Below are 22,285 nucleotides of genomic sequence, written 5' to 3' on the forward strand. Positions count from 1 at the left end.
ACTTCTGGAGACACGGGGGAGGAGCCTGGGCACCGGCGTTGGGAACGTTCTATCTGACACTCGTCTCCCCTCCCTCTTCCTCTCCCTGACTTCCAAAGAGAGGTATCACATGACAGGGGATGGACGTGGAGCTGGTCCTGTGCTCCGACGTCACTTCCTCATGTCTGTCTCATGGAGGTTGGGCGGCGCCGCCAGTGACTTCCTGTCTTCACAGCGATTGGTGGTTGGCTCCGCCCGCCCCCAGAAACATAGTCCCTGATTGGCACTGACTCCCTGTTGCTTTAGAGCTGACACAGAAGTGTCAGCAATGGGAGTATTGTGCATATAAGTCTGTTTCTTGTTCATTCCACGTCATTACAAAATGTTTGAACATTCTGATGTGATATCATGCTACTATTTATCTATGTAAGGTCTTTTTAGGTGATATATAACAGGTCAAATTCCGTTCCCTGTTTATTTCATTTTTGAACAGTCTGAGGTTGTATTATTCAATTATTTTTCTATGTGAGGTCTGTTTGGTGACATACAACAGGTTAATCACACACTATGTATACTAATGCATGATGTTTCACACCTGTCAGGTCCACCCAGGTGTGATCATGTGACCCCATTCATCCAATGGGGAAGGTTGTTTGACAGCACACACCATTTGCTCTTTTGGAATGTTTTTTATAAATATTAGGCAACCTGGAGGGAATGCTGCATGCCCCAGTAGACGATCTATTGATCGAAAAGCTTCGGGCGCTTCCAGCATCCTCCTTGTTGCCCATTTTTGATTTTATACTCTGTGATCACATTTTATTGTTATCTGGCGTTTTTAGCAATAAAAATCCTATTTTTGCTCATCTACACTATGTGGAGCTTGTTTATTTTTTCTCCACATACTTACTGAGAGATTCAACCAGCCTTCACTCCAGCCTTTGTACGTGACACATTGTTCCCTCTGATCCGCACCTTGGCCATCCTTTGGGAGGACCCACCTGGCGACCCCGGGAGATCCGCGCAGAGTTTGACCCAGAAGGTTCGCAGAGCTGTGATGTCTGTTCACTGGCCCTGAGAGGCAACCCGCTCGAGTGACTCCCTGTCGCTGACAAGGGAGTCCATCATATCTGGTAAGAGTTTCTTACACACCACCTTTACCAAGTCACATGTTGTTGAGAGATACAACTTGGGGATGATTTGTTGATTCACCTGCGTTTTAACTTCTGTCTCCCTGCATCCACGCATGGTTTTCAGTGGGACATTCCATGTCATTTGTTTCCCACTCACCGACAGGATTTTATTCACTTATATTGAGAGACTTGCAAGTTTTATCACTGTTATGTTTATTATTTGTGGACATTTGTTTTTTTCAGTTGTTTTTTTGATTGAAGACTTTTGGCACCATTTATGCGCTACTTTTTATTTCAATTACACCCACCTTGCATAGTAACCCATATGCCGCGTACACACGACCGGACTTTCTGGGAAACTAGGTCCAACGTTCTTCCCGCCGGACTTCCGGAGGTCGACTTTCTGAACGAACGGACTTGCCTACACATGACCGGACTTTCCAGCAGGGAAACTAGGTCCAACGTTCTTCCCGCCGGACTTCCGGCGGTCGACTTTCTGAATGAACGGACTTGCCTACACACGACCGGACTTTCCAGCAGACTAGGTCCGCCGGTCTTCCCAACGGACTTTAGCCAGAGTTACGGCGGACATTCAAAATGAACAGACTTGCCCACACACGGCCAAGTCATTTTTCATTTTTAACGTGATGTTGGTATGATGGGACTAGAAAAGGATGTCAATCTCGCCGCTTTTATCGGCGAGATTGACACCTTGCAGGCCCCATCGCAGGGCATACCAGGCCCTTAGGTCTGGTATGAATTTTAAGGGGAACCCCCTACGCCGAAAATATGGCGTGGGGACCCCCAAAAATCCATACCAGACCCCGATCCGAGCACGCAGCCCGGCCGGTCAGGAAAGGGGGTGGGGATGAGCGAGCGCCCCCCCTCCTGAACCATACCAGGCTGCATGCCTTCAACATGGGGGGGGTGCTTTGCGGGAGCACCTTGTTCCCATGTTGATGAGGACAAGGGCCTCTTCCCGACAACCCTGGCCATTGGTTGTCGGGGTCTGTGGGCGGGGGGCTTATCAGAATCCGGGAGCCCCCTTTAATAAGGGGGACCCCAGATCCCGGCCCCCCACCCTATGAGTATGGGGTACATGGTACCCCTACTCATTCATCTAGGGAAAAAGTGTCAATAAAAAAACACTCTGCACAGGTTTTTAAAGTAATTTATTAGACAGCTCTTTTGCTGCTCTTTTGCTAGCAGGGGCCCGGATTTCTGCCTTCTGCCTTCTTCTCTTCTTGCAATGTTGACAAGACATCTCTCCGGCTGGTATGCTCTCTAAACGCTCCGATGTGACTTATATAGGCGGTGACCCCGCCCCCTTATGCTGTCAGTCTCTGGGCATGCTGGAACTGTGATGTTTAGGGGGCGTGGTCAACATCACCCAGTGACCCCGCCCCCTTATGCCGTCACAGTCCCAGCATGCCCAGGGACTGTGACGGCATAAGGGGGCGGAGTCACTGCCTATATAAGTCACATCGGAGAGCATTCCAGCCAGAGAGAGCGCCGTATCAACATCACAAGAAGAGAAGAAGGCAAAAGGCAGAAGTGGGGGCCCCTGCTAGCAAAAGATGGCAAAAGAGCAGAAGATAGCGGAGGAGCCCGGCAGAAGACCCGGAGAGTGCAGAGAAGAACCGGAGAGACCCCCGAAGCCAGAAGAAGACCCCCAAAGCTGGAAGAAGACACCCAGAGCTGTCTAATAAATTACTTTAAAAACCTGTGCAGTGTGTTTTTTTTTTTTTTCCTATTGCAGCGAGTGCGAGATGCAGTACCCTGCCCTTGCATCGTATCTGGTCCATCGGACCAGCATACAGACGAACGGGCTTTCTATCAGGACTTACGACGAAAAGATTTGAAACATGTTTCATTTCTAGGTCCGGCGGACTTTTGGGAAAAAAAATCCACGGGAGCCTACACACAATCGGATTGTGCGGTGGACTCCGGTCCGCCAAACCAAGTATGCCGTAAAGTCCGGTCGTGTGTATGCGGCAATACTGTGAAGAAGGATGTCAGCTCTCTCTAACTCTGGAGGTCACCATTAGGCCTTTGGAGGTCGGGGATGCCACTACATATTCATAATATCAGTGTTGTTAGAAGTACCAACTTTTTTGGTACCATATGTATGAGGGGAAACACATGACTCTGCTCCATACAAACCCGGTGAGAGCAGCACCTCAATGAGACAAGCCTTCAGCCAAGGGTTGTATTCCTCCTCCTTCTCATTCCTAACTTTTTGCTTCTCATCTCCACAAGCTTCCCCTGCGGCATCAAATGCAAATTCTGTGTCATCTAGTGACAGAGAAGGATTTCAGAGGCAAAGGATATGCCATGTCAAGCGAGGAAGCAGGTATTGGGCCATGCTGAAAAAGGACAAGTGAGGGCTTGAAACCCAGAAAAATTCCCCTACACCCACCTGTCTTCTCCATCAGCATCCTTACTAAGGAAGGTGTCTTCCACAGCTTCTAAAATGAAAGAAAAATGTTCTCATATCACCTCCATGCCCAGCCTCATAGTGCCAGCTTGGAAAGAATGTCTGGCTTTGCAGTTGCCCTATTACTTATTGAATCACCCCTTTATGACCTGTGCTACACCACAGTGGAAGGTACTGAGCTGCCATTATTTTGCCCAGAAAGGCCATCTGTGCCCTCAAACTAGCATATGGAATGCAATGCAGCAGCAGACAGTGGAGAAGTGGGGAGGAAAAAAAGGAGCAGGCTTCGGGGTGGGGGGGATCTGTACCCCTCTCAAAAGCCAGGGTTTGCATGTGGGTGGGGTAAGATTAAAGGGACTTTGAGTAAATTGTAGTACACAAGGTCTTTTATTCTCAAACGCTTGTGCCAGGATTCGAGTCTTTAAAGAGAGGGGTCATTCTTTGGTCTTCCACACTGATAGATCTCTGATTCAAAGATAGAATGGCCAATCTACTGCCTCCATGATATGGCCACTCACAGAAGTGAGGACTCCATGGGCTATTTGGTTTCCAGGCTGGATACACTGGCTAGATTTCTATAGTGCCTGCTGAAGCTTGTGGCTTACCTTGCTGTGTGCTGTCTGAGAGTGCCCACCCGGAGCTGCAAAAGTATATATTACAAGTTTGTCAGTCTGAGCCCCACTTTGTTCAAGATGTTTATATTGCAATCCCTCCCTTGTGTAATCTAATGGAAATTTCCGGACCTGGGTCACCTAAGAGTGGTAGATTCACATTTAATTTATTTTTCCTTATGTTATTTTTTTTATTGATTTATTTTACTTTTATTCTCACATGTAACTATGGGTATGATTTTTATTTTGAATAGAAACCTCAAGAGATTGGGATTTTTGGGGCAACAGAAAACCAAAATATATTAAAAAATTACAATAAATTTTATTTATACAAAAAATTATTAAAAAATGAATTAAACATATAACCATATATATTTGAAAAAGAAAAACAATGTGATATACTATAGACGTGGCACAAAATCTTATAATCCGACGCATTTCGAAATCGTAAAATTTCTTCTTCAGGGATAAATTTTTGCCATTATCTGAAAGGCACAAAATTGGCATAAGTATACATACATATATGTTTACAATACCAAAGGAGAAATAATATATAAAGAAAGCTTACAGTAATCATGATTGACCCAACGAGTTCTCAGCGTGACACTCCAAAGATTCCCCCTTCCAATTAGTAAACGGTCTTTTATCGTGCAAAAGAGCCCCCAGAAATTGAGATCCAAGGAGAGACGCCAAATTACCCCAGGTGAAAGGAAAACGCTAGGGGAGAGGGGGGATGTGAAATCTGAAAAAAACATATATATGTATATTTGTATATCATCTGTATGGGAGACATGACATCTGTAGAAGTCAAAACCAACCTTGTATAGAAGATATGACTAGAATATGTCTTCAATAAGCCATAGAGAAGGAAATTTTTCCTTCCTATAAAGAAAAAAATGCAAAAATATGAGACATAAAGAACGAAAAAAATAAAAGTAAATGTGAAATTAAAATATGTAAGTAGAAATATGAGAGCTGAAAAAAGCAAATAGCCAAACAGTGTATGGGCATAGAAGCCTAGGGATACAGTGAAGAGGTGAAAAGATTGCCCCCAAAAGGGGAGATAATCATCTTACTCTTCAATGGTTTAAATACTTTAAATTCTGTATAAATGATTGAAAACCCCCTATTGGTCATTCATTTGCGGCCATGTAGAAAAAATCCCCCCAAAAAAACAAGGGGAGGAAAAAGGTATCTCACTTCCCAGATGGTGTCCACCATATGGGGAAAGAAGAAATCCGGAAAAGAGAGGTAGTTGAAAATGGGGTGTATTATTCAATTAAAAAAAAAAAAAAAAAAAAAAAAAAACAATTAATGATTGGGACTTACCACAGTTTTATTGCATGTCTCCAATGGATGAACACAAATTCCAAGAGAAGTCCAGGGGGGGACAAAAAACCGTCCCGAGCCTCAACACAAGCCCCAAAAGATGTTCAATCTCATCAGTGGGTGACAGAGAAATGGCGCTGGCGGCTCAGGGGCTCCCGGCGTTCTCCTTATGAGCCTGTACTGCCAATTAGCTGAGGGAGCGTGGGGCGGTGACGCCGCTCCGATATGCGGAAGTGACGTCATTCCCCCGCTCACCTTGCTGGTCGAACAGGCGCCCATATGACCGGAGCGTGGGGAAGGACAGACCGGAAACCCGCCTCCTCCCCCACGTCAATCGCCGGAAGCGCACTGTAAGAAAAAGCATCGATTCGACTCCGACTCCAACTGTGTAGAGGAGAGGCTGAATATTATCAATTTATCCTCACATATACTGACTGAGGCTGAGAGAGAGGTTCTTTCTCTGGGACTCTCTTTTTGTCCCAGTAGAAGTCTTGACAATTTTGAGGCAGTTAAGGATATTTTTATGTTTGCAAGAAAATTACTCTTCAAAAGTATGTACACCAAAACTAAGAAAGGCGAAGAAACAATTGCACCAAATCTTAAAGCAGCGGATTTTAGGGCCCTTCGGGACCTAAATCTACTGTTACAGGAAAATGAGGGAATTGAGTTGAGTTGGCTAGATGCCTGGGAAAGTGATGATAGCGAAGAAGAAAAAACTGATGATTCAAAACATCATAAACGTTTTAAGAAAAAATCACATAGATTTCCTGCACTCAGTCAGAATCCAGCCTTGGCACTATTTGTTAAACAAACTGCCAAGGAAATTGAATCGCTGAACAAAGACAAATCTATCAGAAACTTGACTCAGGAACAACAAAGGGCCCTACACTCCCTTAAAAATAATTTGGACATAACCATTAAGGGATCGGACAAGGGCGGCAACATCGTATTGATGGACAATTCCAAATATGAGGAGATGTGTTTAAAGATCCTCAATAATCGAAAATGTTATCGAAAAATTTCAGCATCCCTGGTTGATGGATTCAATCAAGAATTCTATCGACTAGTGGATGAAGCTTTTGTAATGGGAGCCATCACTGGTGAGCTATTGGAGTTCATACGCACCAAACACCCTCGGACCCCCACTATGTATGCACTTCCCAAAGTGCACAAAAATTTATACAATCCTCCGGGGCGTCCTATTATATCTGGCAATGGCAGCATATCAGAAAGTATCAGTCAAGTCATTGACCAACATCTGAGACCTCATGTTTTAGAACTGGCGTCCTATACCAAAGATACCATTCATTTATTACAGATATTGGAGGACCTTGTAATCCCAGAGTCATCCTTTTTAGTGACTATAGATGTCGAATCACTATACAACAGTATACCACACGACCTAGGGATAGCTGTGGTTGGTCGCGTTCTAGGTCAAAAGGCAACCACGGAATGGAAATTCAACAAATTCATTCTGGAAATGCTTGACTTCATTCTTCGACACAATGTGTTTCTATTTGGGGGTTCCCACTACCTCCAGGTACAGGGTGTTGCTATGGGGACGTGTTGCGCCCCCTCTTATGCAAACCTGTACCTGGGGGAGTGGGAAAAGGACTTTCTGACCAACGATGAGTCAACTATGTATACAGAACATGTCGTCTTATGGCAAAGATATATAGACGACATTTTTCTGGTATGGAATGGACCAGAGGATAGTTTGAAAAGCTGCCTCAAGGCAATGAATCAGAATACCATGAACCTATTTTTCACCATGTCTTATGACCTCCAAAAAATCAATTTCTTAGATGTTACCATCTACAAGAACAAAAATGGTCGAGTTGCTAGTACTTTGTTCAGGAAGGAGACTGCCGGCAATACCCTCCTGCATGCTGACAGTTTCCATCCAGAACCTTTGAAAAAATCCATACCCTTCAGTCAGTTTTTAAGATTAAAACGTAACTGCACCACTATAGAAACTTTTCAGTGTGAGGCGGATAAGCTTAGCAAAAGACTACTTTCAAGGGGATACACCAAGTCCTCCTTGAAAAAAGCATTTAATCGCGTCAAAAACCAAGATAGACACGCTTTAATCTTTGGGACTAAAACCCAAAAATCTGATGATACTACAAGGATCATCCTACGCTATTCTAATGAACACAACACTATAAGGAAAATCCTTACGAAATACTGGTCAATTCTGACTGATGACCCAGTTTTGGGAAGTCTGTTAACTCCAAAACCACAAATCACCTTTCGGAAGGCAGGCTCTTTAGCCGATCTACTCACCCAAAGCGAATACAAGGGGAACCAAAGAGGGGACCCATGCAAAACATGGGGGACCTTTCCCTGTGGCAATTGTTCTTTCTGCAATGTGATTGGGAAAAGGACTTCATTTTTATTACCCAATGGGGAGCGTTTTCAACTGAAACATTTCGCCAATTGCCAAACCCGAGGGGTTGTCTATATGGTACAATGCCAATGCGGGGCATTTTACATTGGCAAAACCCGCCAAGAATTCAGACAGCGCGTCAGCAAACACCTGCTGAGTATGCAGATTGGCAACCTATATCTCCCCCTCGACAGACATGTAGCCAGGGGACATGGATATAGGATGCCATCTGTAAACTTTACAGTGATTGATCGTGTCCATGTCCCCCTACGTGGGGGTGACTGGAATAAGACTCTCCTGCAACGCGAAATGCGTTGGATTAGACATCTTGATGCCACTACCCCACCAGGCTTAAATGAAGCAGAAAGTTTTAGACCTTTTCTTGAAGGTTTTAGTTCTGGCAAAACAGACTAAATGTGATCTTTCCTGCCTCTCTCTTGCTTTGATGGCTTGAACCTCCTCTCCCCTTCTTTCTCTCCCTTCTTTTCTCTCTCTTTTGCATTTCCCATCCATTCTTTTCTACATCTATATAGCCTATGGATTAACATGTGGAATGATAATGTCTATAGGGGTATTTTTCTGCTTATATGTTGGATTTATGAAAAAATTGTTTATTTCCTTTTCTATAGAATGACATCTCATGGGCTGGTTGGGAGAATTCTAGGCTCTGATCCTTTTCTCCCTTTCCCGTCCATGATAGTGTCCTTCAGGATCTATTTATCTATTCAATTGTATGTATATAATTTGTAGCTTCAGTTTTCATGATATGACGGTTTTTCTCGGATGGCGCTCCAATTTCCCCCCCTTTTTGGATTTGTGGTCATATCGTGCACCCGGCACAGGGGGGGGCCCAAACTTCAGTTTAGGGGCCCCTTTTCTCCATTGCCACTCGATGGTGCCCTTTGTTGCCATCTTCTGGCATATAATGGATCTCTCTGTGTCGGGGGCTTTTGTTCTCTACTGGAGGATTTATTCCCTTCTTTGGGATTATTCTCCTATAAATGAGTCTCTGCTTTAATACTAGACACAGGATAATTTTTCTCCCAGTTGTCTAGTTATATATGATAATTTTTGACTTTTTGCATTCATTTGAGATTATGCTGTACACTTTACTAAATAAATTCTTTTTTCGATCAACAACGGGTTGGAAACTGTCTTTTTGACATGTCCCCCTGCATGTGTAGATCTGGTAGAGGACGTTTCTGCCCCTTCCAGGATCTGCTGTGAATGTTCTCTCAGCAATACCGGCAATTTTCTGTTTTGACACGCATCCTTTGATCTTGGAGATTGAAGGGTAGGTGGAGCGGAATGCCTGGCCTGTCCTCACTTCCGGACAGGCGGGCGCTCGCTTTAGTGTCAGCAATGGATGCTTTTTCTTACAGTGCGCTTCCGGCGATTGACGTGGGGGAGGAGGCGGGTTTCCGGTCTGTCCTTCCCCACGCTACGGTCATATGGGCGCCTGTTCGACCAGCAAGGTGAGCGGGGGAATGACGTCACTTCCGCATATCGGAGCGGCGTCACCGCCCCACGCTCCCTCAGCTAATTGGCAGTACAGGCTCATAAGGAGAACGCCGGGAGCCCCTGAGCCGCCAGCGCCATTTCTCTGTCACCCACTGATGAGATTGAACATCTTTTGGGGCTTGTGTTGAGGCTCGGGACGGTTTTTTGTCCCCCCCTGGACTTCTCTTGGAATTTGTGTTCATCCATTGGAGACATGCAATAAAACTGTGGTAAGTCCCAATCATTAATTGTTTTTTTTTTTTTTTTTTTTTTTTTTTTTTATTGAATAATACACCCCATTTTCAACTACCTCTCTTTTCCGGATTTCTTCTTTCCCCATATGGTGGACACCATCTGGGAAGTGAGATACCTTTTTCCTCCCCTTGTTTTTTTGGGGGGATTTTTTCTACATGGCCGCAAATGAATGACCAATAGGGGGTTTTCAATCATTTATACAGAATTTAAAGTATTTAAACCATTGAAGAGTAAGATGATTATCTCCCCTTTTGGGGGCAATCTTTTCACCTCTTCACTGTATCCCTAGGCTTCTATGCCCATACACTGTTTGGCTATTTGCTTTTTTCAGCTCTCATATTCCTACTTACATATTTTAATTTCACATTTACTTTTATTTTTTTCGTTCTTTATGTCTCATATTTTTGCATTTTTTTCTTTATAGGAAGGAAAAATTTCCTTCTCTATGGCTTATTGAAGACATATTCTATTCATATCTTCTATACAAGGTTGGTTTTGACTTCCACAGATGTCATGTCTCCCATACAGATGATATACAAATATACATATATATGTTTTTTTCAGATTTCACATCCCCCCTCTCCCCTAGCGTTTTCCTTTCGCCTGGGGTAATTTGGCGTCTCTCCTTGGATCTCAATTTCTGGGGGCTCTTTTGCACGATAAAAGACCGTTTACTAATTGGAAGGGGGAATCTTTGGAGTGTCACGCTGAGAACTCGTTGGGTCAATCATGATTACTGTAAGCTTTCTTTATATATTATTTCTCCTTTGGTATTGTAAACATATATGTATGTATACTTATGCCAATTTTGTGCCTTTCAGATAATGGCAAAAATTTATCCCTGAAGAAGAAATTTTACGATTTCGAAACGCGTCGGATTATAAGATTTTGTGCCACGTCTATAGTATATCACATTGTTTTTCTTTTTAAAATATATATGGTTATATGTTTAATTCATTTTTTAATATTTTTTTGTATAAATAAAATTTATTGTAATTTTTTAATATATTTTGGTTTTCTGTTGCCCCAAAAATCCCAATCTCTTGAGGTTTCTATTCTATATTGTTAAGGGATGATGGCAACTTCTTCACACTATATTTCTGAGAAGTCTATACGCTTTCCTGATTTTTATTTTGTTCTGTATTGTGGTATGGATGTGGTGGTCAGGCAGCATACAGCATAGTCCAAGTATGTCTCCGGTTTTCCTGTTTTGACAGCTTGAACTTCCTCCTCCCAGGCACTCTGCAACCAGATCTGTTCGATTCTTTTATTTTTTCATTATATATTTCATTTTATTAAGGACACTGGAGGCATAGCTGCATGAGGAAAATGTATGGTCATAGGCTGCACACCCGACCACAACTCATGTGGAAGGACAGGCAGCAGCAAACGCAGACAAGACATTCTATAGTGGAGGAGGAGGGCAGGCAGCAACAAAAAATTATATAGACTGCCCTCCCTTTCCCAAATCATGACTTTCCAAAAAAAAGAATAAATTACAAGCAAGCCTTTAACTGAAAATAAAGTTGTGGAGGTAGTAGGTGGTGAGCCATGTGACCTCTTCCATCTTCATCTCTTCCTTCTTATCCTCTTCCTCCTCCACCTTCTCCTCCAATGAATGTGATTATGGCACAAGGAGAAACTTAGGATAGCTGAGGTTATAATGGGAGAATATTGCCCACTGAATCATAAATTTTTCTACTCACCACATTTTTGTTCATATATTTTCATTTTTTGTTTAACCTTTTTTAGAGATTTATTATGTTCTTAATTGTTATTATTTTACTTTGTTTCCTCTTCCACTCGTAATGTCTTACCTGCACTGGTCAAGAAAACACATACATGGGTGCCAACTGAATAAAAATAAAGGCAGCTTGGAAGGTAGATACAATTTACATTTGTGGACCTGCCACATTAGGTGAGGGACTCATTTCAATCCTTCTCCTTGTTGACTATTTCTTTGAGTTTTTCTCCAAAGTGGGGAGGAGCAGCAGTAAAAATAAAGCATATACCCCAATTCAATATGCTCACATTGACTTTAAGCTCTATATTCTGGTGACTCCATGTTCTCTTAAGAGATCTATAAGTTGGTTGTTATTTTCTATATCACACAGCTCCATTTAGTAGAAGTAAGATCTTCACATAATAGATATATACAGTGTTTTTTTTTTATGTAATTACTTTTTATTACATTTTTTTGCAAAATAGACATTCAAGTACAAAAGACAAAAAAAACTGATTAGTAAGTAGGAAAGTCCCAACAAGATATTGTAATGCAGATGGATCCACCTGTCCAACGAGCAGTATAACAATGCTTATACAAGGGACAGCCCTGAAGGTGCACTTTGGAATTTGGGCTCCTCTGTGAGACTAGGCTGCGAAAAAGTCTCACACATGTGGTATCCCTATACTCAGAAGGAGTAGAAGAATGCGTTTTTGGATTTAATTCTAAGTATGCTCATTGTGTGTGTGTGTTAGAAGTATCTAACTATTTGACAAATGTGTGTAAAAATAAATTTTCATTTTCTTTCCTGCAAGACTTGTGCCTTTCAGAAAATACCCTGGATTGTGTTTGTTTTCCAAAATGAGGTCATTGTGTGGGTGTTTTCGCCATCCTAGTGGTGCTCCTTGAAAGCCTAAAGGTACTCATTAGATGTTGGGCCCCTCTATGCATCTAGGCTGTAAAAAAGCCTCATACATGAGTTATCTCCATACTCGGTAGGCATAGCATAGAATGTGTTTTGGGGTGTAATTGTAAGTATGCCAATGCTGTGTGCAAGACATAACTTGTTAAATAGACAACTTTGGGAAAAAAAAAACACATTTTATTTAATGTCTTCCTTCTTTATTAATTTCAAAACTCACAATGCCTCTTAGTGAATACTTTTGGCTGTCCACTTATATATATATCTATATCTACCTTTCTATCTCTCTCATATATATATATATCTATATATCTCTCTCTATATCTCTCTCTATATCTATCTATCTATCTATCTATCTATCTATCTATCTATCTATCTATCTATCTATCTATCTATCTATCTATCTATCTATCTATCTATCTATCTATCTATCTATCTATACCTTAGGTTGTAGACTCTATTACTTTCACACAGATTAAATAATACACACTGATTTGGGTTTGGGTTATTTTACCAAAGAAAAGAAAGATTACTTATTTGCAAAATTTTACAACAGAAACTGAGAAAAAATGTTTAGGTATTTTTTTCTTTTCTGTAACAAAAAAAGTTGTGATTATATACCACCAAAAATGCACTATCTGTCTCAAAATAAATGATAAAATTGCATTTGAGTTTAGTGTTGCATTGCTGAGTACTTGTCATTCAAAGTGTGACAGTGCTACAATCTGGAAAATGGCCTGGGGAGGAAAGGGTGAAAGCATCTGATTTTGAAGTGGTTAAAAATTGAGTTTTGGTGTTTTAGGGTTGGTGGTTTTTTTTTTTTTTTTTTCATTCCTTTAGATCTTTTATTGTGTTTGATTTGTTAGGGTCTTTTCATTTTTTTTATTTGTTTGTTTCCAGGGTCAGCAGCAGCAGTAGCCATTTGAAGTTGTTGGTGATACAGCAAAAGCTACCCTTTGTTTGAAGTGGAGTCCCACAAACTATTGTAGTCCAGCTTAATCCTATAGAGCACCACAGTGTCAAGTGTTCCAAAGCACCACATGTCCTATACAGCTCTTCCCATAGCTGTAAATAAAACTAGGGAAAACCCCTATCATCTTATCCATTTTTCTCTTGGTGTCAGGAAAACTGGCAACAAAGGCACAAGCTCAGTTGAAGAGTCAGCACCACATCCTCATTTAACAGACATGCAAAAATAGAAAAGAGCTGGGACTTTATAGGTGCTGAAATCTCCTCTCAGAATAATTATCCATACACAATCATGGGTTAAAGTGGGTGTAAACCCACTTTGAAAAAAAAAAAAAACTAACACCTGCAAGACAAAGGCATAATGAGCTAGTATACATGGCATACTAGCTCATTATGTAATACTCACCTGAGATCGAAGCCCTTGCTGCGGTGCCCGTACACAGCACCGGCCGGCAACATCACTCCTGGGGGTTGCTTCCGGGTATCGTGGGCTCCGGCGCTGTGATTGTCTAGAGCCGCGATGACGTCACTCCCGCGCATGCACACGGGAGCCACCGGTAATGGCACACTCACTGAAGCAAATAGGACATACGCGCCATTGCTTCAGTACGCATGTGCTGATGACACCAGCACATGCAAATACAGGGGATATCTCCTAAACCGCGCAGGTTTAGGAGATATCCAGGGTAGCTACAGGTAAGCCTTATTCTAGGCTTACCTGTAGCAAAAAGTGGTCTGTAATGCCGCGTACACACGAGCGGACTTTACGGCAGACTTTGCCCGGCTGACTTTTCAACGTACTTTACAACGGACTTTCTGAATGAACGGACTTGCCTACACACAATCCACCAAAGTCTGTCGAATTTGTACGTGATGACGTATGACCGGACTAAAACGAGGAAGTTCATAGCCAGTAGCCAATAGCTGCCCTAGCGTGGCTTTTTGTCCGTCGAACTAGCATACAGACGAGTGGACTTTTCGACCGGACTCGATTTCGATGAATTGATTTAAAACATGTTTCAAATCTAAGTCCGTCCAACTTTTGAGAAAACAAAGTCCGCTGGAGCCCACACACGATCGAATTGTCTGGCGAAATCCCGTCCGCCGGGCAAAGTCTGCCGTAAAGTCCGCTCGTGTGTACGCGGCATAAGGGTTTACAACCACTTTAAAAAGAATCATAAAAGTGTGTCTAATGTTCATGATAGAAACCAAAACTTGATAGAATTTGAAGTGATTCATGCTGATAGCAGAGGAAGGAGGCAGCAGACAAAAATTACACTCAGTGCTCTTAATTGAGACACGTACACACTATAGAGGGATATGCTTTGTTCATATTTCATGTCTGAGGTTTACAACCACTTTAAATATCTACCTTTATTTAAAAGTCCGGTTCCTATCCTTGTCTACTTTCTTTTTCTTTTTTATTTATATCTTATTATAATTAACACTTTTTTTTTTTTTCCAAAAGAAATCAAACATTACACAGGGGTGACATCAGGCAAATACATCAGGCAAGTATAGAGAAAACAGAAATTAAGGAATCTTGAAGAATACTGTGTTTTAATGTCAACAAACTTGCAGTTAAGCAGGGCACAACTGTGCTAGGACATTGGTCAACCTAACAATAAAAACAACAGCAGGTATATCCACCCCGTATGAACTTTTAGTAAGAATAACAAGCGGACATCAATTGTTCTGGAGTTCAGACTATCTATTTGCAGAAATCCCTGGAAAGCATCCACAAAAAGATAGTAAGAAAAAGGGACAGGAAAATAGAAAATCAGATCAGAAGAGTGAATGATCCTGGGCTCTCCACTCCCAGTGGCAGACAATACTTGGTTAAGTGGCTGAAAGAAGGTAGAGGAACCATCAAGGGGGGTCCTCCAGTTAATGTCAACACTCCCATACCACCTTATGACTTTCTGGCCTGTCAGAAAGACATGCTGTGAGAGACTCCGTAAGTTCCACATTCATAATCCTTGCATATAGTTCCACAGAGGTAGGTGGGGTTTGTTTTTTTCCAGTGAAGCACCACCAGGCATCTAGTTCACCATAAGTATATGGCAGGCTAGCTTCTTAGTAAGTTTAGGCAGCCTGGGTGGGAGTCTTCCTAATAGAAGGGTTTTGAGGGAGAAAGGGAAGTCCAAGTTAAATTGGAGAAGGTCCTGAACTGTCCACCAACATGGTTCTAGAACGAACAGTGCCAGTAAATGTGTAGCAGAGTGCCTCGACTCCTACGGCACTTCCAACAATGATTCAAGGCAGTAGGATATATGACTCGGGGGTGCGAAGGAGTAAGATACCAAAAATAAAGTATTTTATTAGTATTCTCCTTATAAGTGAGTACATATTAGGCTTTTAGCCACTTGGGACCATATCATCCCCTCTTGGGACCTCCTCTCCGAGTGCTTGTTCCTGCTTATGCAAATAACTATGTTTTCCCTAAGGATACTCCTTAGCTACTTTTAAAGGAAAACCCATTAGTGTGTATTAGGATTACAAATATCAAATATCTAAAATAAAGACCCAGCAAATCAGTTAAAATACAAGCAGCCCTGAGACTAACAATATTGTTGTGTAGTTCTCCTTCAGTGATAGTTCATGACATGGAGGCAATTCTGGAGAGTTTTCTGCAGAGCGCCTTTTAGGTCCCTGTTTCTCAGGCTGTATATAATCGGGTTTAGGAGGGGGGTGACAACTGTGTAAAATAAAGAGACCAATCTACCTGCCAGAGAATCCTTAGTTTTGGGGTGAAAGTAGTTGAAAAAACCAGTCCCATAAAAGATGAAGACCACCATGAGATGGGAACTGCAGGTGGAGTAAGCTTTCCGTCTTCCTTCCTTCATTTTAATTTTCAGGATGGTTTTGAAAATGTAGACATAGGAGAGGAAAGTAACGAAAGAGCTAGTGACTCCAAAACTTGCAGCGTCAACATATAAAAGTACATAATTGAGGTAAGTGTCAGAACATGATAGTTGAAGAAGCTGAAATAATTCACAGAACAAGCCAGGAATGATGGTGGTGTGATCCGGGAAAGCCAGTCTCAGTGCCATCAACGTGTGTACAAAACAACAGACAAATCTGAAGAGCCAGGAAAAGAACGCTATCTGAACACACAACCGAATGCTCATCATGGTTGTATAATGTAAAGGATGACAGATGGCAACATAGCGGTCATAGGACATTAAATTAAGTATAAAGAACTCAGTGCTGGAAAACCAAGTGAAGAGGAGGACCTGGATGATACAAGTTGGGTATGAAATCTGCCTATTTCCAGTAAATGCGTAAAAAAACAAATGAGATGTTGCAATGGAGGAATTGAAGATGTCTAAAACTGAGATGTTTCCTAGAGAAAAATACATGGGGGTTTGCAGGTGAGAGTCTGAGACCACCAAAAAAATTATGAGAAGATTCCCAACCAGTGTTGCCACATAGATGAGGAGGATCAGCAGAAATACTGGGATCTGAGAATCTGCGAAGTCTGAGAGGCCAAGCAAAATTAATTCGGACTGAGAAGTTTGATTTCCCATCAGAACCAAATAATTCACGAAGAGAGGGAAAGATAATGTGAGGATTCAGGAAGACATTGTTCACCAGACTGTAAAGGATCATTCCCACCAAAACATTGAAAATAAATAAAATACAGTTCACAGATTTTCAATTTTAGATCAATTTTAGTGTTTTGTACTGAATTAAAAAAAAAATTGAGTATCAAAATTTGTTTTACATGTGCTTCACTGAAAAAAAGAATCAAAAGAACATGAATATATCAATATGTCAATGTTGGAGCATTTTGCATATTATACCACAGCCAAGCTACAGCTTAAACATTTTTCACACTGGTGTCCAGGGGGGGGGGGGGTAAAGCTTTTGGCTAAGCTGCAGTTTTGCCATGCTCATGTCACCCACCTTGACCGTCCCAATTCAACAGCTGTACAGGTGCCCCAGCCATGATGCTTTGCTTCACATTTAACTCAGGGGCAGAATTTACCAGGAAATACTGCCTTCCAAACTCACGTATTGCGTTTAATGGGGCAGTGCTGCATCCGCATGCATGCAATGGCAGCATGGTAGTACAGCATTAACCACTTCAGCCCTGGAAGAATTTGCCCCCTTCATGACTTGCCCATTTTTTGCGATACGGCACTGCGTCGCTTTAACTGACAATTGCGCGGTCGTGCGACGCTTGCACCCAAACAAAATTTATGTCCTTTTTTTCCCACAAATAGAGCTTTCTTTTGGTGGTATTTGATCACCTCTGCGGTTTTTATTTTGTGCGCTATAAACAAAAAAAGGCGGCCAATTTTGAAAAAAAAGCAATAATTTTTTACTTTTTGCTATAATAAATATCCCAAATTAAAAAAAAATAAATAAATAATTTCTTCATCAGTTTAGGCCAATATGTATTCTTCTACATTAAATGTAGAAGAATAAATATGCATTAAATGGCTGCCTCTGGCTAGGCTTCCCATGGCTCCGTCACTCTTGTTTGGACATCTGGCTCGGCTAGGCACCAACCACACAGGTAACTCCTACACTATCTGTCACTCAGATTCACCTATCACAGATATGGCTTCTATCTGTACACCCATCCCATCCTTCCTTTCACCTTCACACCCGTTTTTCCCCAGTTTCCCTTCACATACACAGGGTAACCCCATAGTGTTTTCACTTTTCACCATTCCCACACCTATCTCCACCCTCATCCCCTCTTTTTTCCTCAGCTCACTTCCACTCATTGGCCCCGCCAGACGTCCCTGACTGCCGGTCTCTATGGGTGCCTTGGTCAATTTGGCTGCCGTGCCGGCGTTTTATTGGGGTGCGCTCTCTGCCTCAACCCCGGGTGAGACTCTATGGACCCAGACCTACATCGCACTGCAACACACCATGATTATTTATCAATACACAATTTGTGAGTACATGGAAAATCACACTTTTTGTGTTCCTTCCTTACAAACATCTGTTCATATATTAATAGGTACTTCATTGTTTTTGATACAGTTACATGGCATCGGACTCCTGACGATTGGTTTCAAGCCAAGAAACGCGTTGATTTTAGATCTATTGATGCACTTATCTACTATACTATGTATATGTGTTGTTGCTACTGTATAATCAATTTATGAACTTTTGCCTGTATGTACATTGTCGTTAATATGGTTTTTATTATGGTCTTAAATGTGATCCCCTTTGACTGTATTTGGCTCAAATCTTCATGCCATTAAAACTTTTATACCTCCATTATGCTATATTCCCATTTATGCAACCCACACTGATCCTATTATTCACATCATAAACTTTTATCATTTAGCTCAACACACCCACCCACATGCCTCATACAAAGTCCCGTTTCTCTTCCCCTTATTTTTTCGCATATATTGGGATGGAGGCAGGTTGGTGCTCGTTTGCTAAAATAGTGTGGATTGGTCACAACCCCCCTTTACATATGAGAATCAGGGTGGCAAACACCTGACTTCTGTGACCAAATTATTCCACCTACTCATGTTTACACATACTTACTATAACCGACCTTCTTATTATGCTGTATTAGTCTGTTTTTCTTTCTTTTCCATTTCATCATTTACTATACACTTGCCTATTTTTATCCTTCCTATCTTTTTCTTTTTTCCTCTTCTCTTATCTTATACATTTTATATCATCTTATTGAGACCTATGGTCCCGCTCTTGTTCATTGACTAATTGCAATGCAAGAGCCGTACGTATAATTCACTGCTTATATTCATTCTATTCTTTATTATATTCATAACTGACCCCCTAAAGTACAAACATCTGTTCTTTATATATACATCTCATGTTCCATATAGTACAATATCATTTTTGGTCCCGTTTCCCACTGCATATTACCATCTTCATTAGTTTTACACATTTATTAACTATCTCCTCCCTTCCCCATCTTGTCCTTTTCCCTTTCCCCTCCAGCTTAGCAAATACTGAATACACTTAGGGCTAAAATCATTTATTTTTTCTTATTATCTCCAATTTACTCTTTTATTATTTTTTGTTCCCCTTTAGTCAAATTACCACTGATTTAATTCAGGGCTAAAGTTCTATTCTATCCTATTTTTTGTTTATTTCTTTAGCTAGACAAATAACTGATTTAATTCAGGGCTAAAGCCTTCTTACCTTTTTTATTTTATTTTTCAACAATCATTATTATTTCTTGTTTTGCCTTATTTATTTTATTTTTTACTTTGCTTTAGTTAGATAAATACTGATTGAATTCAGGGCTATAGCTCTCTACATCTTATACTTCCCTGCACAGAGAATGTTTCCTATGCAGGGATTTAATATGTTTTGTTTTCTTTGCTACATTGATTGTTATCAAGGCAAAGATATGCTTGTAATTGCTACTAACTATTTATTTATTTTTTTGTGAGCTTTTTAAGCTCCATTTTCCTCTTTTGTAGTCCATATTTTTATTACCCACTGGTCTTCCATATACTGCAAGCGCTGAGTTCCATCCTGTCTATTCCCCAGGGTTGCGACACGCCCAGCCTAGGACCCATCACTCTCCCGTCTTTGACGTGGGCGGGCCCTGGCCTTGGCGCATCGGCGTCATGCTCCCTACATCCCGTCTGCGGCGTCCTTGCCGCTGCAGACGGGACGTTTCAGTGGTTGTCCATCTCTGGGCTTAGACGCTGCAGGGCATGATGGGCGGCCGCACATATCGGCCCTCCCTCTCTGCTCCTCACCGCGTCATTACGCCCGCGCATGACGTTGGCGGGCGCGCGCCTCATGCCTCCGGCATTAAATGGCTGCCTCTGGCTAGGCTTCCCATGGCTCCGTCACTCTTGTTTGGACATCTGGCTCGGCTAGGCACCAACCACACAGGTAACTCCTACACTATCTGTCACTCAGATTCACCTATCACAGATATGGCTTCTATCTGTACACCCATCCCATCCTTCCTTTCACCTTCACACCCGTTTTTCCCCAGTTTCCCTTCACATACACAGGGTAACCCCATAGTGCTTTCACTTTTCACCATTCCCACACCTATCTCCACCCTCATCCCCTCTTTTTTCCTCAGCTCACTTCCACTCATTGGCCCCGCCAGACGTCCCTGACTGCCGGTCTCTATGGGTGCCTTGGTCAATTTGGCTGCCGTGCCGGCGTTTTATTGGGGTGCGCTCTCTGCCTCAACCCCGGGTGAGACTCTATGGACCCAGACCTACATCGCACTGCAACACACCATGATTATTTATCAATACACAATTTGTGAGTACATGGAAAATCACACTTTTTGTGTTCCTTCCTTACAAACATCTGTTCATATATTAATAGGTACTTCATTGTTTTTGATACAGTTACATGGCATCGGACTCCTGACGATTGGTTTCAAGCCAAGAAACGCGTTGAGTTTAGATCTATTGATGCCCTTATCTACTATACTATGTATATGTGTTGTTGCTACTGTATAATCAATTTATGAACTTTTGCCTGTATGTACATTGTCATTAATATGGTTTTTATTATGGTCTTAAATGTGATCCCCTTTGACTGTATTTGGCTCAAATCTTCATGCCATTAAAACTTTTATACCTCCATTATGCTATATTCCCATTTATGCAACCCACACTGATCCTATTATTCACATCATAAACTTTTATCATTTAGCTCAACACACCCACCCACATGCCTCATACAAAGTCCCGTTTCTCTTCCCCTTATTTTTTCGCATATATTGGGATGGAGGCAGGTTGGTGCTCGTTTGCTAAAATAGTGTGGATTGGTCACAACCCCCCTTTACGTATTCTTCTACATATTTTTGGTAAAAAAAGATAGCAATAAGCGTATATTTATTGGTTTGCGCAAAAGTTAAAAGGTCTACAAAATAGGGGATAGATTTATGGCATTTTTATTTATTTTTTTTCACTAGTAATTAGAGATGGGTCAAACACCCCCCCGGTTTGGTTCGCATCCAGAAGATGCGAACGGACCGAAAGTTTGCGCGAATATTCAAACACCGTTAAAGTCTATGGGACTCGAACGTTAGAAATCAAAAGTGCGAATTTTAAAGGCTTATATACAAGTTATTGTCAAAAAAGGGTTTGAGGACCCGGATCCTGCCCCAAGGGACATGTATCAATGCAAAAAAAAGTTTTAAAAATGGACGTTTTTCCGGGAGCAATGATTTTAATGATGCTTAATGTGAAAAAGAAAAGTGAAATATTACTTTAAATATCGTACCTGGGGGGTGTCTATAGTATGCCTGTAAAGTGGCACATTTTCCCCGTGCTTAGAACAGTCCCTGCACAAAATTACATTTTTAAAGGAATAAAAGTCATTTAAAACTGCTTGCGGCTTTAAGGTAATGTCGGGTCCTGGCAATATGGATGAAAATCAGTGAGACAAACGGCATGGGTATCCCCCACCAGTCCATTACCAGGCCCTTTGGGTCTTGTATGGATATTAAGGGGAACCCCGCACCCAGATTGAAAAAAAGAAAAGGTGTTGGGCCCCCAGGCCCTATATACTCTGAACAGCAGTATACAGGCGGTGCAAACAAGAAGGGACTGTAGGTTTGTTCTTATGTAGAATCTGTTTGTAATTTGTAACAAGTACATTTTGTTAGTGTAACTCCAGCCAAAAAATCTATTTTAAAGCTTTTTGGAAAACATAGGGAAGGGTTATTACCCCTGTAACATTTTGTTTGCTGTCTGTGCCCCTGTTCAGAAGATTTCACCTCACTTTCTGTTCCAATGACAATTGGATTTTCAAACTTTGGGGTTTTTAAGGGAAACAAGGATTGGTGATAAATCAGTGGAGGAGACACCTTTTTCCCATATTAACTCTTACAGAAGAGAATTTCCCTTCCTAGAAGTAGATTTACTCTCACTTCCTGTTGTCTCCCTCCGTTTGTAAGTAGGAGTCCTTTGCAAGTAGGAGTCGTTTGTAAGTCGGATGTTTGAAAGTAGGGGCCTGCCCTATATACTCTGCAGAAAATTGGGCCTTAGGTGTTGGTGGTACCAGAACACTGTAAGCCCTCACAGTTACTCTTGCTGGGCGCTGGAACT

The 22,285-nt window shown here is 41.7% G+C and overlaps 1 protein-coding gene across 1 annotated transcript; it reads right to left on the reverse strand.

Moving 5' to 3' along the window:
• Nucleotides 1-15,835: 15,835 nt before the first annotated feature.
• LOC141147885 (olfactory receptor 5B12-like) lies at nucleotides 15,836-16,777 on the reverse strand. Its single transcript, XM_073635048.1, has one exon. The coding sequence runs from the start codon at nucleotides 16,775-16,777 to the stop codon at nucleotides 15,836-15,838; it is 942 nt and encodes a 313-aa protein (XP_073491149.1).
• Nucleotides 16,778-22,285: the final 5,508 nt, after the last annotated feature.

Source organism: Aquarana catesbeiana, linkage group LG06, assembly GCF_042186555.1.
Source record: "Aquarana catesbeiana isolate 2022-GZ linkage group LG06, ASM4218655v1, whole genome shotgun sequence".
Classification (NCBI taxonomy): domain Eukaryota; kingdom Metazoa; phylum Chordata; class Amphibia; order Anura; family Ranidae; genus Aquarana; species Aquarana catesbeiana.

Coding starts and splice junctions, on each gene's coding strand:
- LOC141147885 (XM_073635048.1), bottom strand. CDS start 16,777: ATGGGAAATCAAACTTCTCAGTCCGAATTAATTTTGCTTGGCCTCTCA.